We start from the raw sequence: 22,177 nt of genomic DNA, 5'->3' as shown, positions 1-22,177 counted from the left end.
TCCAAATCGGATCGTCGCTCTGAAACAGTGAAATCACAGAGAGAGCGTGTGTGAGTCTGAGAGAGCTGTGGACTGAGCACCAATGAGCTCCTCCTTATATACATCTCTGCAACCCACTCGTTTCTTCCTTTGGGCATCCCTCCACACACAGAGCTCCTCTCCCCTCCTACATTTTCAGTGATGACACATTTCCGGCAGCTTCCATACCGGAGCACCGGAATAATCTCCCAGAATCTGTTGGCATGGGAACGAGGCGGTGATGTTTTGGAGGGAAGAAGCAGAAGGCAAATAAGCAACACATTTGTATATGAAAATGACAACTAATGGTAAATCAGAGAAGAAACTTATTGAACTAAGTGACAGTTTGCTGAAGGAAATAAACTTACACAATATGTAAAGTCATACAACTAAGCTCAATGGAAAGTTTGGGTGTGATAGTATCTGACAAAAATACTACTTTGACAACATGAACTTTAAACTGGAACTGTTTTATCATACCTTGCATAATCTATATGGCCTGAAGATGTGCTTAATCTTTGTCATATGTTTCAAAACTTCTAAAACTCAGGTCAAGTCAGGACAGACAGAGAGCTGGGTAAAGTTATATGAAAGGCAATTTATTGATGGCTGGAAGGACAGATACACAGTAGCTTTCCATATCAGTAAACGATATCCAAGTGTTTTTGTTTTCCCAGTTTTTCCCCCCAAACAACAACATGGATCTTTTAGGTTTTAGGAACACAACCTAAGAAAAGCATTAACCTCAGAACTGGAACTGGTCCCTTGCTGCTGTGCTAAATGTCAGTTAAATGTTTCCCACAGAGATTATAACAGTATAACTTAAAGCAAATATCTGAGCCAGTACAGGTGGAATATGACACAGCTACTGACATACTGTAAAATGTATCAGAGATTTTACAGTATTTCATTGGTTTGTCTCATCTGTACATTTTGGTTTGGTTTAACATTTTAGTAGCCTGAACATTTCAGTTGGAAATTCAAGAACAATGCAGAAATCACACACATAAAACAAGAACAAAACCACCCAGAGATTATACTGGGATCAAACATATGATGAGAGGGTTGTCTGTACTTTTAGAACATTAAATAATCCCAGACAATAACCACTACTTGTTAAGAATTCATTAGAAAACCAGTTTAGTACATCACCAAACAGACATTTTAATATTCTCACACAATCACAGCTTCTCCATCTGCTCTAGCTATTAATCTAAACACAGGCTCCTCTTCATTTTTTACACATGAGAAGTAGTTTGGGTTAATTATACATGCATCTCCTCAGCAACTCATCAATACTGTCAAGATGAAGGAGGAAAAAAGCAACGGTTTTCAGTCAGTAGTGAAGAGGAAAAGGTGTAAATGTAAGTGCTTTGAATCTTATGACATGACATGAAAAGAAAAAAAACACAAGAATTAATTATTTCTAATGGCAGACAAAAAAAAACCACTTCAACCTTGCAAATCCTGATAAATTGTTAAGTGCTTTAAAGGGTATTGCAGAATTGCTGCTGCATATGTACTATTTTCAGTGCTATACTAAAATGTTTTTTTTCCCCATATAGTAACAAACAGGACAAATCTGGGCATGCATACACACACATACCCATATACACATTTAGAGGATGATAACCTGACATATCCAAATTTCTGTAATTGCTTCCCTTCTCATATGGGCTTAATTTTTTGACTGTGTTTTTCTGATAAAAAGATAGTTCTGGGAGGTCAGTTTTAGTTTACGTGTTAGTATCACATTCATTAAAGCTGATGACTCGATGCAGAGCAGAGTTTGGAGTGGATTCGTGTAACTGTGGCCACGCATCATCTATGACTAGCAGATATAGAGGGAGGGGGAAATTGACACGTTGCCCAGAAACACATTTCACATTTTTTTTTCACAATCACATTTTCTCTTCTTGGTCCACGATGATGATGATGGTGATGGTGATGATGGTGATGATGGTAGTCGTACGAGTCGTTAACACAGCTGGTCTCCTCTGTCTGCCTCTGCCGCTCCCAGCCGCTGCTCGTCTATCCCTGCTTCTGCTTCTTGAGGTGACGAGCGCGCTGGGACAAACCCATCCCCATCACGTGGCTGTTGAGGATCTTGGCAGGGAGCAGAGCTGTAGTCACCCAGCCCTACAGAGGGAAAAATCACATGGTCAGCTGGTGGCATTATAACAGATTAGCATTCATTATTAATTTCCCAACCCACGCGAGCAAACAACTGTGGCGAGGAAGTTTAAGTGAAGGAAAACTCCGACTATTGTGCCACGTTAATTCCTAAACCCTTTTTAAATGAGACAGGAATTTTGGTCGAAGTCTCATTGGTAACTGTCCATTCTGCATGCAGGCCGTAACACTTAAAATTCAATTTCAACATCTTCTTTAAACCTTATCACACTGATGTTATCAAAAGCTACAAAGCCAATCCTTTTTTTGTAGTGACTTTTAGTCAGCTGTAAGCTCCCCTCCAGACAAATTCTCTAAATTTGTGTCTAATTTGTATTGAATTTTATTAACTCAAAAAATATTATTATGGTTATTATAATTTTTTAGGCTGTTTAAATTACAGCTGATACCATATTTTCTGCTTTGGCAGTAGTGTTAAGTACTCCAAGCTCTGTCTAGCAGATAACAGCATGGTAACTGCAACAGCTGATCTTTTTCTAAAGAACCACCCACAGTTTTCAATTCGCTCTTCTTTCTTTTTTTAAGCAAAGAGCAGTATTGTGAAGCATCATAAATGGCTTTTCCATTTACTTATTATTATTATCATGTTCATTAAATTTCCTCTTCATTGTGTTATTTTCATTACTTCAGTTCTACTGCAATTTGCTTTAAAAGCTGAAATCTTAAGTGTCTTTAAATGAATATACCATTAATTCCAAGGTGGATATACAATAAAGGATAATGAATTCATTTGATGGATGCAGTTGTGTGTGTGTGTGTGTGTGGTTAAATGACACATTTATAGTCATTAGAGACTCTCTATACACTCAAGTCAAATCAAAGTGTACTTAAAGTGCAAAATCACCTCAGGTGTCTCAGTGCACCTTACAACAATAAAACAATATTAAAAGACTGGAAGAGAGACTAAAGAAGAATAAAATGTAGAAATTTCACACTGTGCTACTGAGATATGTTGATCAGGGTTTGTCGGCTCACACCTGTCCAGTTGACAATGATACATCAGTTGTTCCACTTTATTGTTTATGTCGTTCCTGCAATCTTGGTGGCCAATGACATTTATCAGTGCAGCCCAAAAACAGGATGAATTTTTAATGCTGAAATTCTTTGAACTTTGGTTATTCATTTTCTTTCCGTTTGTCTTATACCATGACATCTTAATTGCGCAAGAAACAAATGAAGATCGTTTTTAGATGTCTTATTTAGCTAGTAAAAAAATATTACTGGGTGATGGGCATAATGCAGAAGGGAGAAGGATTATTAGATAATAAGATTAACTTTAGTGAAATAGAGGGTCTGATGAAAGAAAGGATCTGTACATAGTTCACATCAGCTGCACAGAATGGAGACTTGAAGTTGTTTATCTGTATATCCATAACATGCTCATTGATATTCTGGTCATATAAGCTCGACACAATACGGAGGAACAGGAATGAAGAAACAACTGTTGCTCTGTGACCTCCGCCAAAGTGAAGCCACCGCCTGAAAAATTGGAGCTAGATTTGTGTTTCTGTCTCATTTCTGATGCATGTGTCTCTACGGGGTAATTACAGAGTTAGGATGCAGACAATACTGCAAGGTAGTGAAGCATCCCACTCCATTATTTCAGAGGATGTTTCTAGTTTGACAGAATACTTTAGCGACAGTTGACACAACATTAATTCAATGAATGATGATGAGCTGGTTGGCAGCTTTTGTGTAAAGTGCAGCTGTAGGCTGATGAGGTTTTGGTCCTACAGCTCAGAGAGACCTTGACCACCTGTAACACAAATGCCTGTTTTTTGTGATGAGTGAGTAGAGAAAAAACCACCACTGCAGCACAGAGATTGATTTGCAGCCTTCAAAAGTGAAAACAGGCCAATGTTTCAACAGCACTGTGGCTTCATCAGAGTCAACAGATCTATCACTTCTGTAGAGACACTGGTTGTGTTGAAAGTGGCACCATTCACAAACTAGTGTGTGTGACTGAAGCCTTAAATTAAGATATAATATATGCGTGTGTGTAATTGTTTGACCTTGAGAATAAACTAAGAATGTTTTTAACCATGTAAAACTATAATAACAGCGTTTGAACTTTTGTATTAAAGCAGTGGTATCTGAATATGTTGTACTATATGTTCCGATACTTTAACTTGTATAGGCAGCATTTTATGGTATCTGTGACCCTTTTTTAAATTCAAATTAAATGTAAAAAATCATCAATGTGTGTTTATGAATATACAGGACATACCTCAACTCACTTTTTTTGTAATGATCCCTTAAATATGCTTTTCAAACACTTGTGACAAAGATATGTAATGGAGGTATTATCTGTATCGATCAGATTTTTTTTACTCCCTAATATCGGTATCAGCATCGGTCCGAAAAATCCAGTATCGGTTGGACTCTAATACAATGATCTGGGATTTTTTAGTTTTTGAACAATACACGTTTTGTGTCTATGAACATGAGTGATGTAACACTGCAGCTATTAGATCATTTTTGGGAGTTCATGAACTAACACCAGTTATGGCCATTAGTGATGATGAGCGCCACCAAATGTCAGATGATTGGACTTTGGAACAGACCTGTGAATATGCCTGAACAGCAGCTCCCTGGAAAATATGTTTTAATTGGGACATTAAACATGAACGCCCCTAGATTAGTGAGGTGAAAACCTTATTTTTGTATGATTGACTCTCTTATTACTTTCCAAAACTGATGCCAGTGAAAATTAATGACACAGTGCTGTTCCTGGTGTACAAAGAAAGATAGTCTGTTGATGTTTGGTACAAACCTAAATGTAAATGTATCGTTTAATGAAAAACAGCTACCTCATTTCAAGCAGAATTTATGCAAAAATCAAAGATCTTTGTGTGAACGTTCAGGTACATTACCAGTAGCTATAGAAACAAGCAGGTTTACTGCTCTCCCTGAGGAGAAAAGACTGTTCTCTGTGTGATTTAGACTGAAGACAAAGTCAATTTTATGTTTTATTACTCATTATATAATAAGTTAAGGGCTACACTATTTAGTACAATGTCCTTCATTTCTGATACATTTTTCTGTCAGTATAATTTTAAGAAACAGTTTTAGGAAAATAACCTATGTCGTTTGGCTGCTTAAATCTGTAGAACGTCATGCAGAAAATGGTACAAAGTTCTTTGTTCTTGTCTATGTTTGACAAATGTTTTACTGGTGCAACTGTATTTTGGTGTCTTGTACATTATTGTGGTTTGGGATCTTGCATGTGCTCTCAGCATTTCATACTCAGACTTACCATGATAGCATGGGGCAGGTATCCATTGGTTTGGGTCTGCAGTCCCACGGTGTTGAGCTCAGCTGCAACGTAGCGCTGTGGACTGGGCTTGTCCAGCGTGGCCCGTCTGATTTTACTCAGCTTGGTTGCAACGAAAAATGGCAGAACGCTCTGGAAAAAAAAGAAGAAAAACCAATCTGTTACATAAATAATGTGTCTAGTTCCACATTTTAGTAAAATATCAACACCGTGCTGGGAGACCATTTGTTTTTTTTAAGCTTGAAGTCCTACAAATAACTGTACTGATATCATTAAAAGCTATTCACACATCAAATAGCTCACTCACAGTTTGGAGGAGTACTGAATTTTGGTGCAGACACTCGGGTTTCTCTGTTTGAGTCATCAAAACCCACAACCATGTGGGCTTGTAACAGCCACGCTAATGTGGGCTTGTGGACGTACCTGGATGATGATCCCTTTGCTCTTGTATTCAGCCTGCAGTCCTCGTGAAAAGAAGTCCACGAATGCCTGAATAAAATAAAGGCAGGTCATCGTCAGGGTCACAGTTTAATTCCACAATGAAAGGATTAATGGCACCAAAGCAAAAAGTAAATGGACTTCAATTCTCAAATTAATAACAACATTTAATGCAGAAAAAGAAGTGTGAATACATGCACATAAAGCTCATGTACAGTGTTGTTTTACACTGTTAACAGTAGTTGTAAGGGACTGAGACCATCATTAGCCTCAGCCTAGGTTGTCTTCAGATGAACTTTTAAACTACAACCAGGATTTAAAGGATAAACATGACCCAGCACTGACACGCCAGCAAATTAATCAGCTGAAACCGTGAACAACATGCAGTTAACAAACATGAGATAGTGACAAAACATGATGACACCACATGCTCCTGTAAACATTTTTAATTAGTACACTACCTCAGGATACGAGATAGTAACAGACTTATTTATACTCAACAATTAAAAACAGCTAATTAAAAAAAGATATCACCCTTTCCATTTTATCTCTTTACCTTTTGACTTATAGTGTGTTGGTAGGTAAGAAAGAATAATTCATGGAATGAGAAGAAAGATGGAACACAAGTATGGTATAGATTCAGAAAATAAACAATTTATGAAATGTTAGTATATATCACGCTTCAGTTAATAATTGAATCAAAGCTTATACCTTGGAGGCAGAGTAGACGGTAAGGAGAGGAACAGGGTACATCCCACTAGCAGATGAGATGTTGAGGATGGCTCCCTTCTTCCTGAAATCACAGACCAGGTGACCAGAAACACAAAGCATGAGAGAAAGGGGGATACATGTTATATACAATTTATCCCGCAATCAATCACAGGAGGATAAGAAAACACGGTTCCTGTGCGTGTTGGCAAGCTGAACTAAAACTCCTCTGGCTGTACATGAAAGACAAGCTTGTAGATATTGATAGCATCAAAGATACAGTAAAACAAATCAATACCTTACATGTTTACATTCTTATATTTATGATCCAGCCTGCAGTGCTTTCATACAATATTTAATCTAAAGCAGGAGCGAGTGCTATTCTGAGAAAAAGAACAGTACAGGTTATGTTGATATGGTCAAGCACGTAAAGGATCTCAGAGGTTATTTCACTCAGCAGTAGATATGCACATTCTATCAAATTACAGTAAACAAGATTAAAACACTGTATCATAAAATAAAATAATCTTATTATATCTATACAGTAAATCATTTGAAAAAACTAATTAATTGAAACTCAAACATAACATGACCTTTTCATGCACAGATATTACTCTACTAGAGTAACTCTGATATATGTGTGCTTGCAAATTTGATATTGATTGAATGCAAGATTTCTTAGTCCAAGTTTATTAAATAACCAATGTGTTAGCTTTCAGCCACGCTAGCAGCATGGATTAAGGTATAGGGGGTTGATGGGTAGGTCTGCACCTTTGCTTCAGACCAAAGGCTAAATATATATAGTCTTTGGAATATATACAGACTTCAATATCATAACAAATATTAAATGGATTGCCATGACATTTTGTACAGGCATCCATGGTTACCAAATGATAAATCTTAGTGATTTTGAAGATCCCCTGATTTTTCCACTAGAGCCAACATGAGGTTGTATTAGAGCCATTTCTGCATATTTAGTTTGATTATTGTTATGTTTAATAATACGGCATTATGGACAATGAAATAATTAATGGCTCCAAGTTTATGTTTAGTTTAACTGTCTAAAATGTTTATATGATGAGGTCCTCCTCCCAGGAAATGACATATAGAGGAGCGGGGGACAGGTGTTGCTGATGAGACAGGGGAGAGGCGTATTGTTTTTGGACCACTCTTTTTTTTTTCGTTATCCCATGTTTTTTGTTATGGACACTGCACCATCCTAAGTGGAATAAAATCTCTGTTCGATCCAAACCAGACAGTGATTGTTTTATTGGAGCGCATCAGGACCAGAGGTCTCCTCTGAATTCAGGAAGGCGGCCGAAACCCATAGAAAGACTGCCACAGGTTGACATTTGTGGTTCTGAGTGAACTATCTTGATAACTATTGCATGGATTGATATGAAGTTTGATAGATGTTCATGTCTCACTCAGGATTCATTTTTGATAGTTTTAGTGATCCCTTAACTTTACATAGAGTCAGATTAAAACAGCCTCACCTGTATTGTGTGTTTAGTGCTAATTAGCAAAAGTTAAACCTGCTTAGAATAAGCATGTTAGCTAGAGATGATGCTCGCTTAAAGCACCGCTATGCCCAAAGACAGTCTCACAGAACTGCTAATGACACTTTTAATTAAAGTTTAGTTTAGAATCATTAAATCAAATAATGAAACAGAACACCCGCCCACCTTTGTGTGTTGCATAATGTATTTGTGGTGGTGTTAATTACTAAAAAATGCTCAACCATCAGTCATGTTACAAGAAGGTGGGTGCTGTTCATGTCAGACAAACTCACCTCTCCACCATTTGAGGTAAAACGAGCCGTGTCATCTGGAAAGAGAAAGAAGGAGAAGGCAACAATGGTGAAATCATGAGAAAAGACTGCTGACGTGTGTGGGCTGTGGAGAAGTGTGTGGAGGTGTGCATCTACATTTGTAAATATATGTGTATGTGTGGGTTGTGTGAGGAGAGGTGGTTGCGGAGAGAAGACAGAGAAAGAGAGAGAGAGAGAGAGAGAGAGAGAAAGGAGATGATAATGGTAGCAGAGAGAGCAGAAATATTGAATGACATAAATTAAGTGTTAAGAGAGTGGGTGGACTTTAGCCGTTGCTCTGGGAACTGCTGAACGTGGAGAAGAGGGACGGAAGTGCTTTATGTCACTGGCCCGCATGCGTGTATGTTTGTCTTTATTGGTCTGTGGGACTACCTGACAGCCCTTCTCAAAACTATCTCATCCATTTGAATCCACGAAGACAAATTTAATTACCCAAGACGTCAAAGTAAGACATATGACAGACATTCATAAGTCCAAGTTGGAGACACTGGGACTGAGCTAGAGAAATCAGATCATCCCTTCTAGGGGTCTTCAAGTTGACTATATAAGTTAACCTGGGAATATTTGCACACACCCCTCTGACATTTTTCATTCTATTGAATTCTATTCTATTTTTTTTTTTTACAGAAGAGTAAGATATAACATTGCCAGCAGGAACAAAGCAGATCTATCTATCCACATAGCAGAAGGCTGTAATCACTAACAAGAATGTCTCTACTAAATATCAACTTTGGGCAGAAATAACTGAATCTTTTAACACTTGATTTGTTTCCTGTCTTTAACATTTAAGCTTTTGCTGTTGAACAGTTATCATCACATCTTTATTGTAACACTCACCTGACACACTGATGTTATGTTAATGTTGACCATGGTGTCAATGAACTGAAACAAAAAGAACAGGAGAGTTATAATCACTTATCTTGTGTGTTTGTGCATTTACTTATAAATATAATAGTTCATATCATCCATATCTGATATTAAGAGATCTTTTCTTGTAATATTAAGGCGCAGTATTGTCTGAAATGGTCTTAAAAATGTATTTTCTGAAATGGTCTTAAAAATGTATTTTCTAGTTAAAAAGTAAAATATTTGGATATAGTCTGATTCTGTAGGCCATTTTTGTGCAGTTTCATTTTGTCTGAACTTCTGCTCCGTCTGCACATCCAACTTAATGTTTGCCTGACATTTATCATGACTTTTTGTTGTTGTTTATGTCATGCTCGAAAAGCAGAAACTGCTTTCTAGCATGAGTGCACTAAGCTAAAATGATGAAAGTTTGAACGGATAGAAAAAGTACAAACCAATTTTTTTTTTTTTTTTGTGAGAAAATGTAATGCATATTTAGTGGAATATGCCATTATTGCTACTTCCTTGTGATATAACCTTGTGAAATGCCTAAAAATATCTGAAAATATAGCTGTATGATATAATTACTCATATATTCATTAAAATACTAATAAATCTTCTACTTACAGAGTTAAGGTTGGGGACGTTGAGGAAGAATTCAGGATAAGAATAGGATATTCCAACATTGTTCACTGTTGAAAAGAGAAAAATAACAGCAACATGTATTAAACACTATTTAAAACACTACATAATGTTAAACTGCTGGATGAGAGGAAGATAACATGTCTGTAAATGTGGAATTCAGAGTGTTATTCCTCTCTTCAATCTTAGGAGGGCAGCAAAGGGCTGAAGAAGCCAGTATAAATTAACCTTAGATTACATGACAAAAGTACATTTATCATAGAGGATTACATAGCACTCCTGACGTCTGCAGACCTTGATTCAAATTGAATTGGCTATTGCATAAAATTACATTTTATGAAAAGTGAGGTGGCCTGAGTTCCTGATGCAGTCTTACCCAAAACTCCAATCTCCAGTCCTGCAAGTCCGTCTTCAATCTTGGAGTAGATATCGACAGAACTAAAGTCTGCTGAGATCGTTTTTGTCTCCACACCACATTTGCTCTCTGAAGGCACAAAAGATGCATACATATTTTAATATGATAAACAGTGCAAAAATATAAATCGTTACTCTATGAAGAACCACACTGCTAAAAAATAGCCACTTGGAAAGAGAAGAACAGAGAAAAAAAAAAGACTAAACCCTTAAATAATCTTTCATCATCAATGAGAATATGTGTCCCTTAAGAGCAAGCTTTCATTTAATGGGACAGAATCACTTTCAGCTCCAGCAGGAGGTTTTACAACCTCATAACCAAAAGCACAAGAGTCCTGCTGAATCTCCACTGAGTAAAGGATCACCTGTGAAAAAACATGCATTTCAGTGTAATATTATTTAGCCATCAGTCATTCACTTACTGGACTATCACACAGTGCAATACAAACGCAACATTTGAGATAAATGATGCAGTATTGCTCCATGGATCACAAAGACTGAACTCCAGTCCAGGCAGCTGTCATACGTAACACATGAACTATATTAGTCTTGTGCCTTTGGAGCACAGGTACTGTTGATTTCCCTTGACTATAAAATGTAGCATTAGTTAGGCTGATGGATTAAACAGAGTTATATGGAGATACATCCTGTATTTATTGGTAATTTATATGGAGCTTCACTTTCTATTCATTTTCTATTTCAGGTGACATGTATCTGCGTTTAAACTGTTATATATTTGGCTTCTAATTTTTTTTTTTTAAACCTATAAACAACTTAAACTTATGTGCCACTTACCGATCGCCTTGGATACGTCATCCAGCTTCTCCTGAGAGCGGCTGATCAGCACGATGGCAAAGCCTCTGCGGGCAAGCTACAAATACAACACATATGTCAATTAAAAAGGAGTGATATGTGTATTTCAACACAGATGCTTACAATCGGTTTACAGAGAAAGTGTAAGTAGCATTAAAGAAAGGTGTGTGTGTTTGTGAGAGAAGGAGAGAAATCACACCAAACTCTCTCTTTCACTGATTTTTAGATTTGAAGAGTCTTTACCTCCTCTGCATAGGCTTTCCCAATCCCATCTGTGGCTCCCGTCACAACTTAAGGGATAAAAAAAAAAGAGAGAGAGATCAAATGAGCAGGATAATAGTGCAAACTCTTCTGGTTCAAATTCAATAACAAATGTTAAAACTTATAAAACACACTTCTCCATGTTCACTGGAAAATGTTCACAGGATTTTGGATCTTGGTGTAAATTATTGAGAAAAACAATCACTATAATGTTTCAATGCAAGTGGATGAAATACTGAATGTAGATATAAAACTTAATAATGTGACATTATAATATTCTTAAACCCTACAACACTAAATATTAAAAAGTCTGTGGTAATCCAAACATTACACACATATGTGAAAATCTCATTCCGGGACTGAACTGTAGGTATTAATCTGCTTTAACAGCCTCCAATCTTCTAGGAAGGCTTTCTAAAAGATTTTAGGAACCTGGCTGCAGGGATTTTCTCACATTCATTCATTGATGTTTGTCGATAAGGCCTGGCTAACAGTTGGGATTTCAGTTCATTGCAAAAAAAGATGTTCTGCGGGGTTCAGGTCAACCCTCTGTGCAGGTCAGTCAAATTCCAGCAAACTGGTAAAAACACATCTGCTGTATGAACCTGGCGTTGGGCACAGAGGCATTGCAATGTTGAAACAGTAAAGGGTATTTTTGCTATAAACTTAGAGGTGCATTAATGTCTAAAATATAAATGTGTGCTGCAGCATAACGATTTCCATTAATGTGAAGCAAAGTCCAAAACCACCACTAACAGCCCCACAGATCAAAAGCAAACAAATCTATGAGGACAGGTGTGTCTGGATACAGAATCACTTGGACATGTTTGCTATGAGATAAAGAAACAGTAGCTGGACATAATATGAGACTAGTGGATGTGAACATAGCTCAACATAGCTGCTTTCTGTCAGCTTGGTAGTCTGATGTACTGATCTCAAACCAGCATTCACAACTGAGGTTTAATGCAGTCTGAACTGTGCTATTAGCATGACCTGCTAGCAATGTTTAGAAGAAATACATTTCACTGAAGAAAGGATTTGTTTCAAAGTGTAGCGTACTGTAGGATGTACATCTAAATATCCCGCTGTAGACACATGAGGAGCCTCTCAGACATTTAAATCCACTTAACCTTCCTGTCGTCCTCCCGGGACAAATTGACCCCGCCTGTTTTGACTGTTCCTTCTTTCCTCCCTTACTTCCTTCCTCTGTCCTTCCTTCCTCTTTTCCTTTCTCCCTCTCTCCTTCTTTTCTTCCTCCCTCCTACCTTCCTTATTTCCTCTGTCCTTCCTCCCTCCTTCTCTTTCTTTCCTCCCTCCATCCCCTTTTCTTCCTTCCTTCTGTCCTTATCTCCTCCCTCCCTCCTTCCTCCCTTCCTTCTTTCCTCCCCTTCCTTCTTTCCTCTGTCCTTCCTCCCTCCCTCCCTCCCTCCTTTCCTCCCTTGACTCGAGGACAGCAGGAGGGTTAAACAGCTTTGGGAGCCACAGCAGACCTCAGATCAGCAAATACTCAGCCTCTTTGACGTTTGAAAGGCAAATTGAGCATACACTGAGATACGAATGATAATATATAATATGAATGAAAAATGCAGAATCTAGATCATTAGTTCTTCTACACAAGGTCAGTTTTGGGATAGTTATTATAATTATTGTTTAAATGTTTAAATTGAATGCATTGGGCTAAAGCAGTGTGAAGTTAAGGGCCCTGCACACACACACACTGCATTATATGTGCACAGGAAGGGGCAGAACTTATCATATTATGAGGTACATAAATATTTTGGGAGTCTACCTGTAATACTTTACATCAGCTGCAATGTTTAAAGAAACATCTTAACATTGACAAAGTCCATTAAAAGGAAAACTATTCAATTCTTTTCTTTGTCTTCCTTGTGGTGAAATTAAAAAGGACAACGGTATACTAAGAGAAAGAATCTGACAGTGGAAGAACCGCAGTCGACATGAGCAGTGACAACCACCGCGTCTCAATGCTTAAACAGCGCCACCTACAGAAGCATCCATCGCCACTACAGAAAACCCAAGGACAGACTGAAAAAAACATCCCTGAAAAGTTCAGTTGAAAAAACATCAATGAGCGCCGAGTGCATTAAACTTTAGAAAAATTCACTTTCGGTGGCAGAGGGCTGAATGCCAGGCTGAGGGGACATGGGGAGCAGCTGAGGTGAAGAAGGAGGACAAAGAGAGAGAAAGAAAGAGGTGAAGCGCGGCCCTCTCTGTCATCGGTGGCAGTCAAGCGAACGGATGCCCTGGAACTGCCTGGCGCAAACAGCAGCAACGGGCTATTTTTAGCTATTCCCATCTTTCAGAACAAACTATTCATCACACCTCTGGCTAAATATAACAAAAAGTGGATGGGGAGTGAGATGAGAGTAGGAGCGTTACAATATGTCCCTGCGTAACCTGTGACTTCAGTTTAAAGAGCAACATTCATCCTTAATTCAACTTATGTGTTATTATTTCCTGTTGTGTTTTAATTGTCAAGTGTGTATTATTCATTGTGTTTCTGCCTTTTCGAAAAAATGAATGAATGACTGAGGTTTTAAGGCCACATCAGTCAGCCAGGGTGCACTGAGCAGGACTGCCTCTAGGCTGTACTAGTGGAGCTTTTAGCTTCTTAAACTCAGACTAAGAGCAAATTTGCCTGAGGATGATGAAATGACACTGCAGACAAAAAACACAAGCACAATGGTAGTTTGGTGTTTTTAAAAATGGGTGTTTATGGTTTGAGCCAAAAGTGACTTATGTTAAATATAGCAAAGACTGATCCCAAAGAAGATCCTTGCTGACAAGTGTTGAACATGTTTTTTTGAGGAATTGATAATCGGTCGTCACTGTACAGTCAAATTTAACCTTCCTGTCGTCCTCCCGGGTCAAATTGATCCCGTCTGTTTTGACTGTTCCTTCTTTCCTCCCTTCCTTCTGTCCTTCTTTCCTTCCCTCCTTCCTTCTTCTGTCCTTCTTTCCTTCCCTCCTTCCTTCCCTTCCTTCTGTCCTTCTTTCCTTCCTTCTTCTGTCCTTCTTTCCTTCCTTCTTCTGTCCTTCTTTCCTTCCCTTCCTTCTGTCCTTCTTTCCTTCCCTCCTTCCTTCCTTCCTTTTGTCCTTCTTTCCCTCCCTCCTTCCTTCCTTTTGTCCTTCTTTCCCTCCCTCCTTCCTTCCTTTCCTTCCGTCCTTCTTTCCTCCCCTCCTACCTTCTTTCCCTCCCTCCTTCCTTCCTTCTGTCCTTCTTTCTTTCCTTCCTTCCTCCCTTCCTCCCTCCCTTCCTTCCTTCCTTCCTTCCTTCCTTCCTCCCTCCCTTCCTTCCTTCCTCCCTCCTTTCCTTCCCTCCCTCCTTCCTTCCTTCCATCCTCCCTTCACTCGAGGACAACAGGAGGGTTAAAAAAGAATAATGTCTGAAGTTTTAATCAATTGATAATCTTATAACATATGGTTTTAACATTTAGGCCAAACACGGCTCTATCTTAGAAAAAAGCAAAGGGTTGATATGGATATAAGAATATGTAAGGAGAGTTTAGGTGGGGCTGCTTCACACAGACATTAGCACATAAGTAGAATTAACTTAAGAAGTAGCATTTAAGAAGAAAAGCACAGATCTCCAATGAGGGTTTCCAATGCAAAGAGTTGTGCAACCAAATACAGGTTTGCATGTCAAAACAAGTTGATCCTGGCTCAACCTTTGCTGCAGAATACATCACTGTCTCCCAGGAAAGCTCTGCATTGTGAAAGCACGTAGACTACATGCAAGTGCACATCTATGGTAGATTACTTTGAAAGATGAACAAAAGCTTTCAGGATTCTACTGTTTCTCTTTCAATTTGGCAAGTAAGAAGAAAACAATACCTTTCCACAGCTGTACAATCCTTACACAAAGTCTTTTTTTAATAGTATGATTCAAATTCAAAAATCTATTCTCAAAACTGACCTTTTACTGATCAACAGTATCAAAAACAACACATCCCCACCAATGTTATCTCTTGCATTTTTTTCTATCTGTTTTTTTTCAGCCTGAACACCTGGTGACAGACACATGAGTTTAAATGCATCAAAAGACTGCACAGTAGTCTCTAACACTGTATGCTATAATGTATAGCTATAATTTTACAACTCTGGAGTGAAGCGGCAGTGATTTAATCTCTACCTTGTGATTGCCACAATCACAAGGTAAATAAAGCAATTACAGCAGCTGCAAAGTTATCTACCACAAGTGTGATTGGACACAATTGTGTTGCAAGTACACAGCATAAAGTATGATAGATACTGTCATGATGTGGACATTTTTTACAATAGCAGCACATTCAGCCACAATGATCAGCACCACACGACTGATTCTTCAAGCTTCTCTTGGTTTTTTGTTGCAGTTTTCATATGCTGATACGCTCTTTGTGATGCTGACACACACGTATGCCTGCAGAGGTGATCAAGTTTTATTTTAAGCCAAAACATGTTGCTATTTTGACAATACTATTCGTTCCTCCTCTTACTCATCTGCCCATCTACCCTTTGTGTGATCTTTCTGAGTACAGATGATGCTGAGGTGCCAAGCATCCTCTAGGGCTGCGGCAGAGCCAAACAGAAGAGGAGTGGGAGAGGAAAAAGGAGAGAAAGTGACAAACACGAACATGGGGGATCCTGGGGGCAACTAAAAATAGCACAGAGAAGAAGAGAGGGGGGGGGGGGCGCAAGTGAGAGAGAGAGAGTCTGCAGGCGCAATGATGAGGGAAACATAGGCCGGGTTATTTTTAGTTGTTTTAAGAATGAACTGTTTTGCAGTCGGAAAAGAGGGAGAAAAAAAAAAAAGAAAAAGAAGCTTTTACAGCTGAGTGCATGTTCCCTTCACTCAAATAAAACAAGGTCTATTTTAAGAACTGCTGTCTTCTGCAAATGTAGGTTAGACTGGCTTGGCGCTCTGATGATAGTGCTACTACATGCTGCCATTTGGGTATTGAATTTGATAGCCGGCATTGTTTTTATTGTTGACCATAATTTAAAGCCTGGAAGAAAAAAAAAATCATCTACCACTAAAAGACAAGATGATGAGGATTTATCCGATATATCCCGAGTTTCAGACATAGATGGACAAGACGTACATTAGGTTGAGATTTACCATCAAACAGCTGCTGGTCTGGACAAGCAGGAATTTAATACTCCTAGTCTGCTTTAATAAACTGGTAAACAGCCTGCAATCCAGGAGAGAATTGAAGACACGACTCAGTAGACTGTCTAGACAAATATAAGCAAAGTCCTGCCCTACTTTTACACTCGCTTTCTTTCCAGTGGGAGAGTAACAGCACGTTTTTTAACAGCAACTATTTCCAAACACTGAATTTATTTTTAGAAGGATATGTTTCATGCACTCTACCAACAATTGCAATCCACGTGAAAGGATCTGAAACTTAACCACTGCATATTGAAATGACTTCACTGTGACTTTATTAGGGTCGAACAACGTGTATGAATACATGTGATAGATAGACACATATGGGCCCTGTATTTATCATATGGGTTAGTCATCACACATGGACCTGAAGAAGCTACAGGTGAAATGCATTGTTCTGTCCTAATATAGTCATAATGAAGTCTATAAGGGGGCATGTGGTCAATCTTGATCTTCACCTTAGATGTTCCTGCGATCGCCCCAACACCTGATTGAAAATGCTGGTGGCGCATGTGGAGTTTGGTTCACTATGTGTAAGCGTGTGTGGAATATACATTTGACAGTTTTGATCTATTGTAAAGTTGGGCTGGCAAGATTGGCTAATATACGTTAGCTCGACCCATGTCATCATCGAAACGGCAAACACAAACGAGAATGCCAGTTCACATTTTAGTTTCTCCCTTTTCCAATACGGGACCTTAAAATATAACCTTTGTCACAGTTAGGGTTGCAAAATTACGTGAATTTTCAAACTCGGAAACTTTCCATGGGAATTAACGGGAATGAACTAAACTGAAACTGAAGGTATGTTCTTATTAGGGAACTTATTAAATATAGTTCAGTTGTATAGGAAACTTATTAAATAAGGTTGTGTAAAATAATATTTTAGCATAATCCTGACTAAAACAACCAGATATCATGCAGTACAGTTGAATATCTATGCTATCACATGCTCACATAGCACACTGTTCACTATGCGTAAATGTGAAACCAAAGCTTAGAGACCTTCATGTTATGCAGATCCACACTATAGTTTCTCCCTTGTCTAACACAGGACCTTGAAATATAACCTTTGTCATATATTCTGCTTTTGTTTCCACTGTTCTGTGTTTCAATAACCAGATTTCAGTTTCGTCTTGAAAGTTATCTAAAGCCAAGGTCCTGATACTTTGAGGCAGGGCCAACGGTGATTGAGCAAGCAAATATCATGTATGACTGAAACGATTAATCAATGAATCAATGAGTTAATCAATAGAGAATTAACTAGCAATCAATTGTATAGAAGAAACTAACAGGTTTTTATTGATGAAACACTCTGTTTCATATGATACAATGTACTGTAAACAAGTATTTAACTGACTAATATCAATTTGCATCTACATATGGTTTCATCATACTATTTATTGAGCAACTTAAAAGTTCATTTCCTCCTCCAAATAAGGACATTTCTCAACATATATTAGATGCCATCTCAACAAGGCCACTGCTCTGTGTCATAATTATTACAGCAGCTAAATAGTATCTGCCATTCAAACTGACATTATGACCTATTGTGTAGTTTTTCTTGGGATGACAGTCTCAAATTGTAGCGAGCAATTCATAATCAGACTGCATGTGGACAGAGTGTGACATTATAAGAGCAACAAAATGATTATGAGGAATGAACAATTTGGTATAACCTTGAACTTGACTCATTATAAACCAGCTGCCTTATTATTAGTTTGAAATCAATAAAGCTGCTATATTATTAATAATGGAGGCATTGTCTCAGAAAGAAAGACGCCATTTTACTACAATGGCTTTCTGTAACGCTGTCACAGAGGCTCTTTCTCTATCTCAATAACACACACACACACACAGACACAGACACACACAGACACACACAGACACACACAGACACACACAGACACACACAGACACACACACGCATTAGACACGGGCACAAGTAAACCAGAATCCCGTGGATCCAGCGTCTCGTGTATCTCATTTATGAATGGCTCTGGTTCCCTTACATAATCAGGCCATCCTCTCAATCAAGTCCACTTCAGTTAGACAAAGTTTTGTGAATGAAAAAGAGCAGCCGAGCCTAACGGGCTCCTTTGCCTCATTGCATATTCTGAATCGTTTTGCATGCGTTAGCCAAAAATAAAAAACCGTCTGACGCGTTTCCATTTTTAGCTGCACACAAAGAGATCAAAGGCAACCTCGGCTCGTGTCCTCAAAACATCTGGGTTTCTCTCGCATGCTGATGTGATGGAGGCTGAAAAATAGCGCTCAGATTTTACAGTTAAATGAAAAATCACTTCATTTTTAGCTGGGAATCTACACTCTGATAAAAGTGATAAAAGTCCAAAAAGCCAAATGTTCATGTACAAAGATAAATAAACACATAAAAGATTCAACATTTGAGATGAATGAGAAACTAGTCCTTTTTCTTTCCAAACTATGAAAGATTTTGAGCTCTACTGTTGTGATTAAATGTATCCTTATTCAGAAAATGTTGAAATGATCGACAAAAAACTAATCAACAACTATTCTGATAATCAAATATCATTCATATATATCATTATATTAGTTATTTTTGAAGTAAAATGATACATAATTGTAAAATGAGGACTTTAATACATCATACATGACAGTGAACTAATTATATTTGGATGTTGGAGGCAAAATATTACAGCTAATTTTTTCACTATTTTCTGATATTTTATAGATAAAATGATTAATAGTGAAAATAACAGAGAAGGAAAATATGTAATATGCTATAATCTTTTAGTCTTTACTTGTGTGCATATCATCGGTTTACTTTTTGTGTTATGATGTGAACCTTGAACAGCAGACGTGCCAACGTTAAAGCAATCCCAGCAGTCTGCTCAAACTTCAAGGTTCAATCAGTGAGCAGGCTGGACAGATGGGCAGATGGGCAGTGTTCAGTCTGATGTGATAATCCCCCTCCAGCCATAATCCAATCACCAGATTTACTACAGTTTACACCCGATGACAAAAGGCTGACGGTGATCATTCTCTGCCCCGTTCTTTACTTTCTTGCTTTCTTTTTTTTTTCTCCCCACTGTGTTAAAGTGAGAACACGTGAAGCAACCGCAGTGTGTGCCACTTAAGCAAGATTAAGCAACATGAGAAGACTGGTGGCTCCATAATCACCTGTTTGAACCATGAAACAGAGCAAACTTATTATGCAAGAGAGGTGTGACACACAGTGCTTTACAGGTTGGTTCATGACATGTTCAAAAGGATGACAGCTGATACTTTTGATTACTTTCTTTATCAATCAATCGTTTTTTTTTTTTTTATTAATTGATTTTCTTGTTTATTAAATGTAAATAAAGAGTGACAAAAATGCCCATCACAACCCAAAGATATTATCTACTTTTACATAATGACAAATAAAGCAGCAAATCAAGCCATTTGAGATGAGAATGTGTCGCGAAGAATTAAGGAAATTATCAGTTATCAAAATAGTGAAGTTAGAAAGTTGCTTTCAGTTACACAGCACATTATTTGAATTCAAAAAATAAAGTTTGCTTGTTGTACAATGTGAAATAATTAGGGTTAAAATGATTTTGCATCTGCATCCAGTAGTAACATCATGTTTAGTGAATGACCTTATTTGCTGTTTTAGAATAAATACCTACATTGAGATATTGTGAAACTTTATAATTATGAACCTAACTATTTTCACAGAGGGTTGGTCCATGGCTCACCTTCATTTCTCAACAGCCTGTTATCTATTACTGATTAAACAGAAACTGATGAAATACAAAAGATCTGTTGGCAAATCAAAGGGCCATGAAAAGTAAAAAGTATAATTAAAAACATAAGTTTAAAAGTTATTTCATACAAAGATGCAAACTGCTTGCTGTTGCTACAAATAATTAAAACACTAACTTGGAGTATTATTGTTAAATGTCAAGTGGAGACCAGTGTAAAGTTGAGCTGAGCTGCTGACAACAGATTATAACTTTCAGCCAGAAGAGGTCAGTGAACAGTCCTTTTTAAAGCTCAGTAAGAGCTCAGTGTGACTATGAACAAGCAAGAGATGTGCTGAATGGTGATACATTTTTAATAATAATGAAGCTGAATGAATTCAAAGATGTGCTGGAGATTTTAAGACTTGATACTAAACATTATTCTAAACTTTAGTGCAATAGAGACAGAAACTATTGACTATTTTTTCCTCATTTTTGCCATTTCCTGTATAAAATGTAGAGGAAAAAAGGACTGACTGATAGAACTGCACAGCAACAACATGTTCCTTAATGTCACAAAGAGTAAAGAGAGTTTTCTTCAAGCTCAGGCTCAAGTGGCTGCTCATCTGCATTAATAATAACAATACTGAGGTACACTATAACATACACAAAGAAGGGTCATTAACATTTAATATTTTAATTTTATGTTTTACAACGCTGAAGATGGTTTCTGATTTGAGTTTAAAAAGGGAACAGTTAAAGAAAAAGTTATAATGATATTCAGTGGCTGAACCTGTTTTTGCACTACGTATGAAAAAGTGTTAGACATCATAGCAAGAAAGTCTTCATACCTTTTAAACATACTTTTAAATTTGATAAGCCTTTCTTTTACCTATGAAAACAGAAAAAAGGGGTTATTCCACTGATATTTCTCCACCAAGACTACATTAGATCAGGTACTGATCGAGAACTACTATACTTAGACTATTCATAACTCAGGAATATTAATCTAGTCGAGGTTTGACAAGTCTAAGTATAGTGGTTTGTTATCTGGATAAGGGAAAAAGCAGTGAAATTGCTCTTTTTTCTGTGTTAATGGGCAAAATAAGGGTTTCACAAATCTAAAAGTGTGTCTTAATGACTTTCTTGAGTCTCCTTGGTAATCTAGTCCAAATTTGACAAGTCTAAATATAATAGTTCCTGATTCGGATCTGGTGTAATGTGGTGTAGATGAGGAAAAAGCAGTGAAATCGTCCTTTTTTTCTGTGTTAATGAGCAAAATAAAGGGTTTCACAAATCTAAAAGTGTGTTTTAATGACTTTCTTGAGTCTTCTTGGTAATCTAGTCCAAATTTGATAAGTCTAAGTATAATTGTTCCTGATTTGGATCTGGAATGATGAGGAAAAAGCAGTGAAATCACCCTTTTTTCTGTGTTAATACGTAAAATACAGGTTTCACACATCTAAAAGTGGGTTTAAACATCCTGAAAGTTGTTTGCAACTATATTTAACACTCTTTCACACACTTTAAATTAAAAAAACCTAAAGCAGCATAAGGTAGGACAGTAACATCAGTGCTCCTACAGACTCTCACCTGCCCACTTCCCAAGTTTAGCGGGTGACACGAGCCGTCCATTGCCCAGCACCCACACCCTGATCCCGGACAGCAGCCTGCACACGGAGCACACGGATATCCAGGCCGCCGTCAGAGCACCGAGGCACATCAGCGGCGTCTCCACGGCCCGAAACACTGCTTCTCCACCGGACGACATACCTGCCAGAGCACACCTGCTGTGTCTGTTAATATAGATGGTGACAAAGCTAGCACACACACACACACGTTAAACTGTCACTGCACAAAGA

General features: G+C 37.9%; 1 protein-coding gene across 1 annotated transcript; it reads right to left on the bottom strand.

The window, feature by feature from the left end:
• Positions 1–596: 596 nt before the first annotated feature.
• hsd17b12b (hydroxysteroid (17-beta) dehydrogenase 12b) lies at positions 597–22,177 on the bottom strand. Its single transcript, XM_053342851.1, has 11 exons — positions 21,909–22,177; positions 11,421–11,467; positions 11,160–11,235; positions 10,327–10,434; positions 9,936–10,000; positions 9,300–9,344; positions 8,424–8,458; positions 6,635–6,716; positions 5,909–5,974; positions 5,468–5,617; positions 597–2,157 (listed from the first exon to the last, which is right to left on the bottom strand). Exons 1-11 carry the CDS (start codon positions 22,084–22,086, stop codon positions 2,050–2,052), a joined length of 960 nt encoding a protein of 319 aa, XP_053198826.1. The 5' UTR covers positions 22,087–22,177; the 3' UTR covers positions 597–2,049.

This window comes from Scomber japonicus, chromosome 1, assembly GCF_027409825.1.
Source record: "Scomber japonicus isolate fScoJap1 chromosome 1, fScoJap1.pri, whole genome shotgun sequence".
NCBI classification, from domain to species: domain Eukaryota; kingdom Metazoa; phylum Chordata; class Actinopteri; order Scombriformes; family Scombridae; genus Scomber; species Scomber japonicus.
Note: the sequence above shows the minus strand (reverse complement) of the source record. Positions and strands in the feature narration are given on the sequence as shown.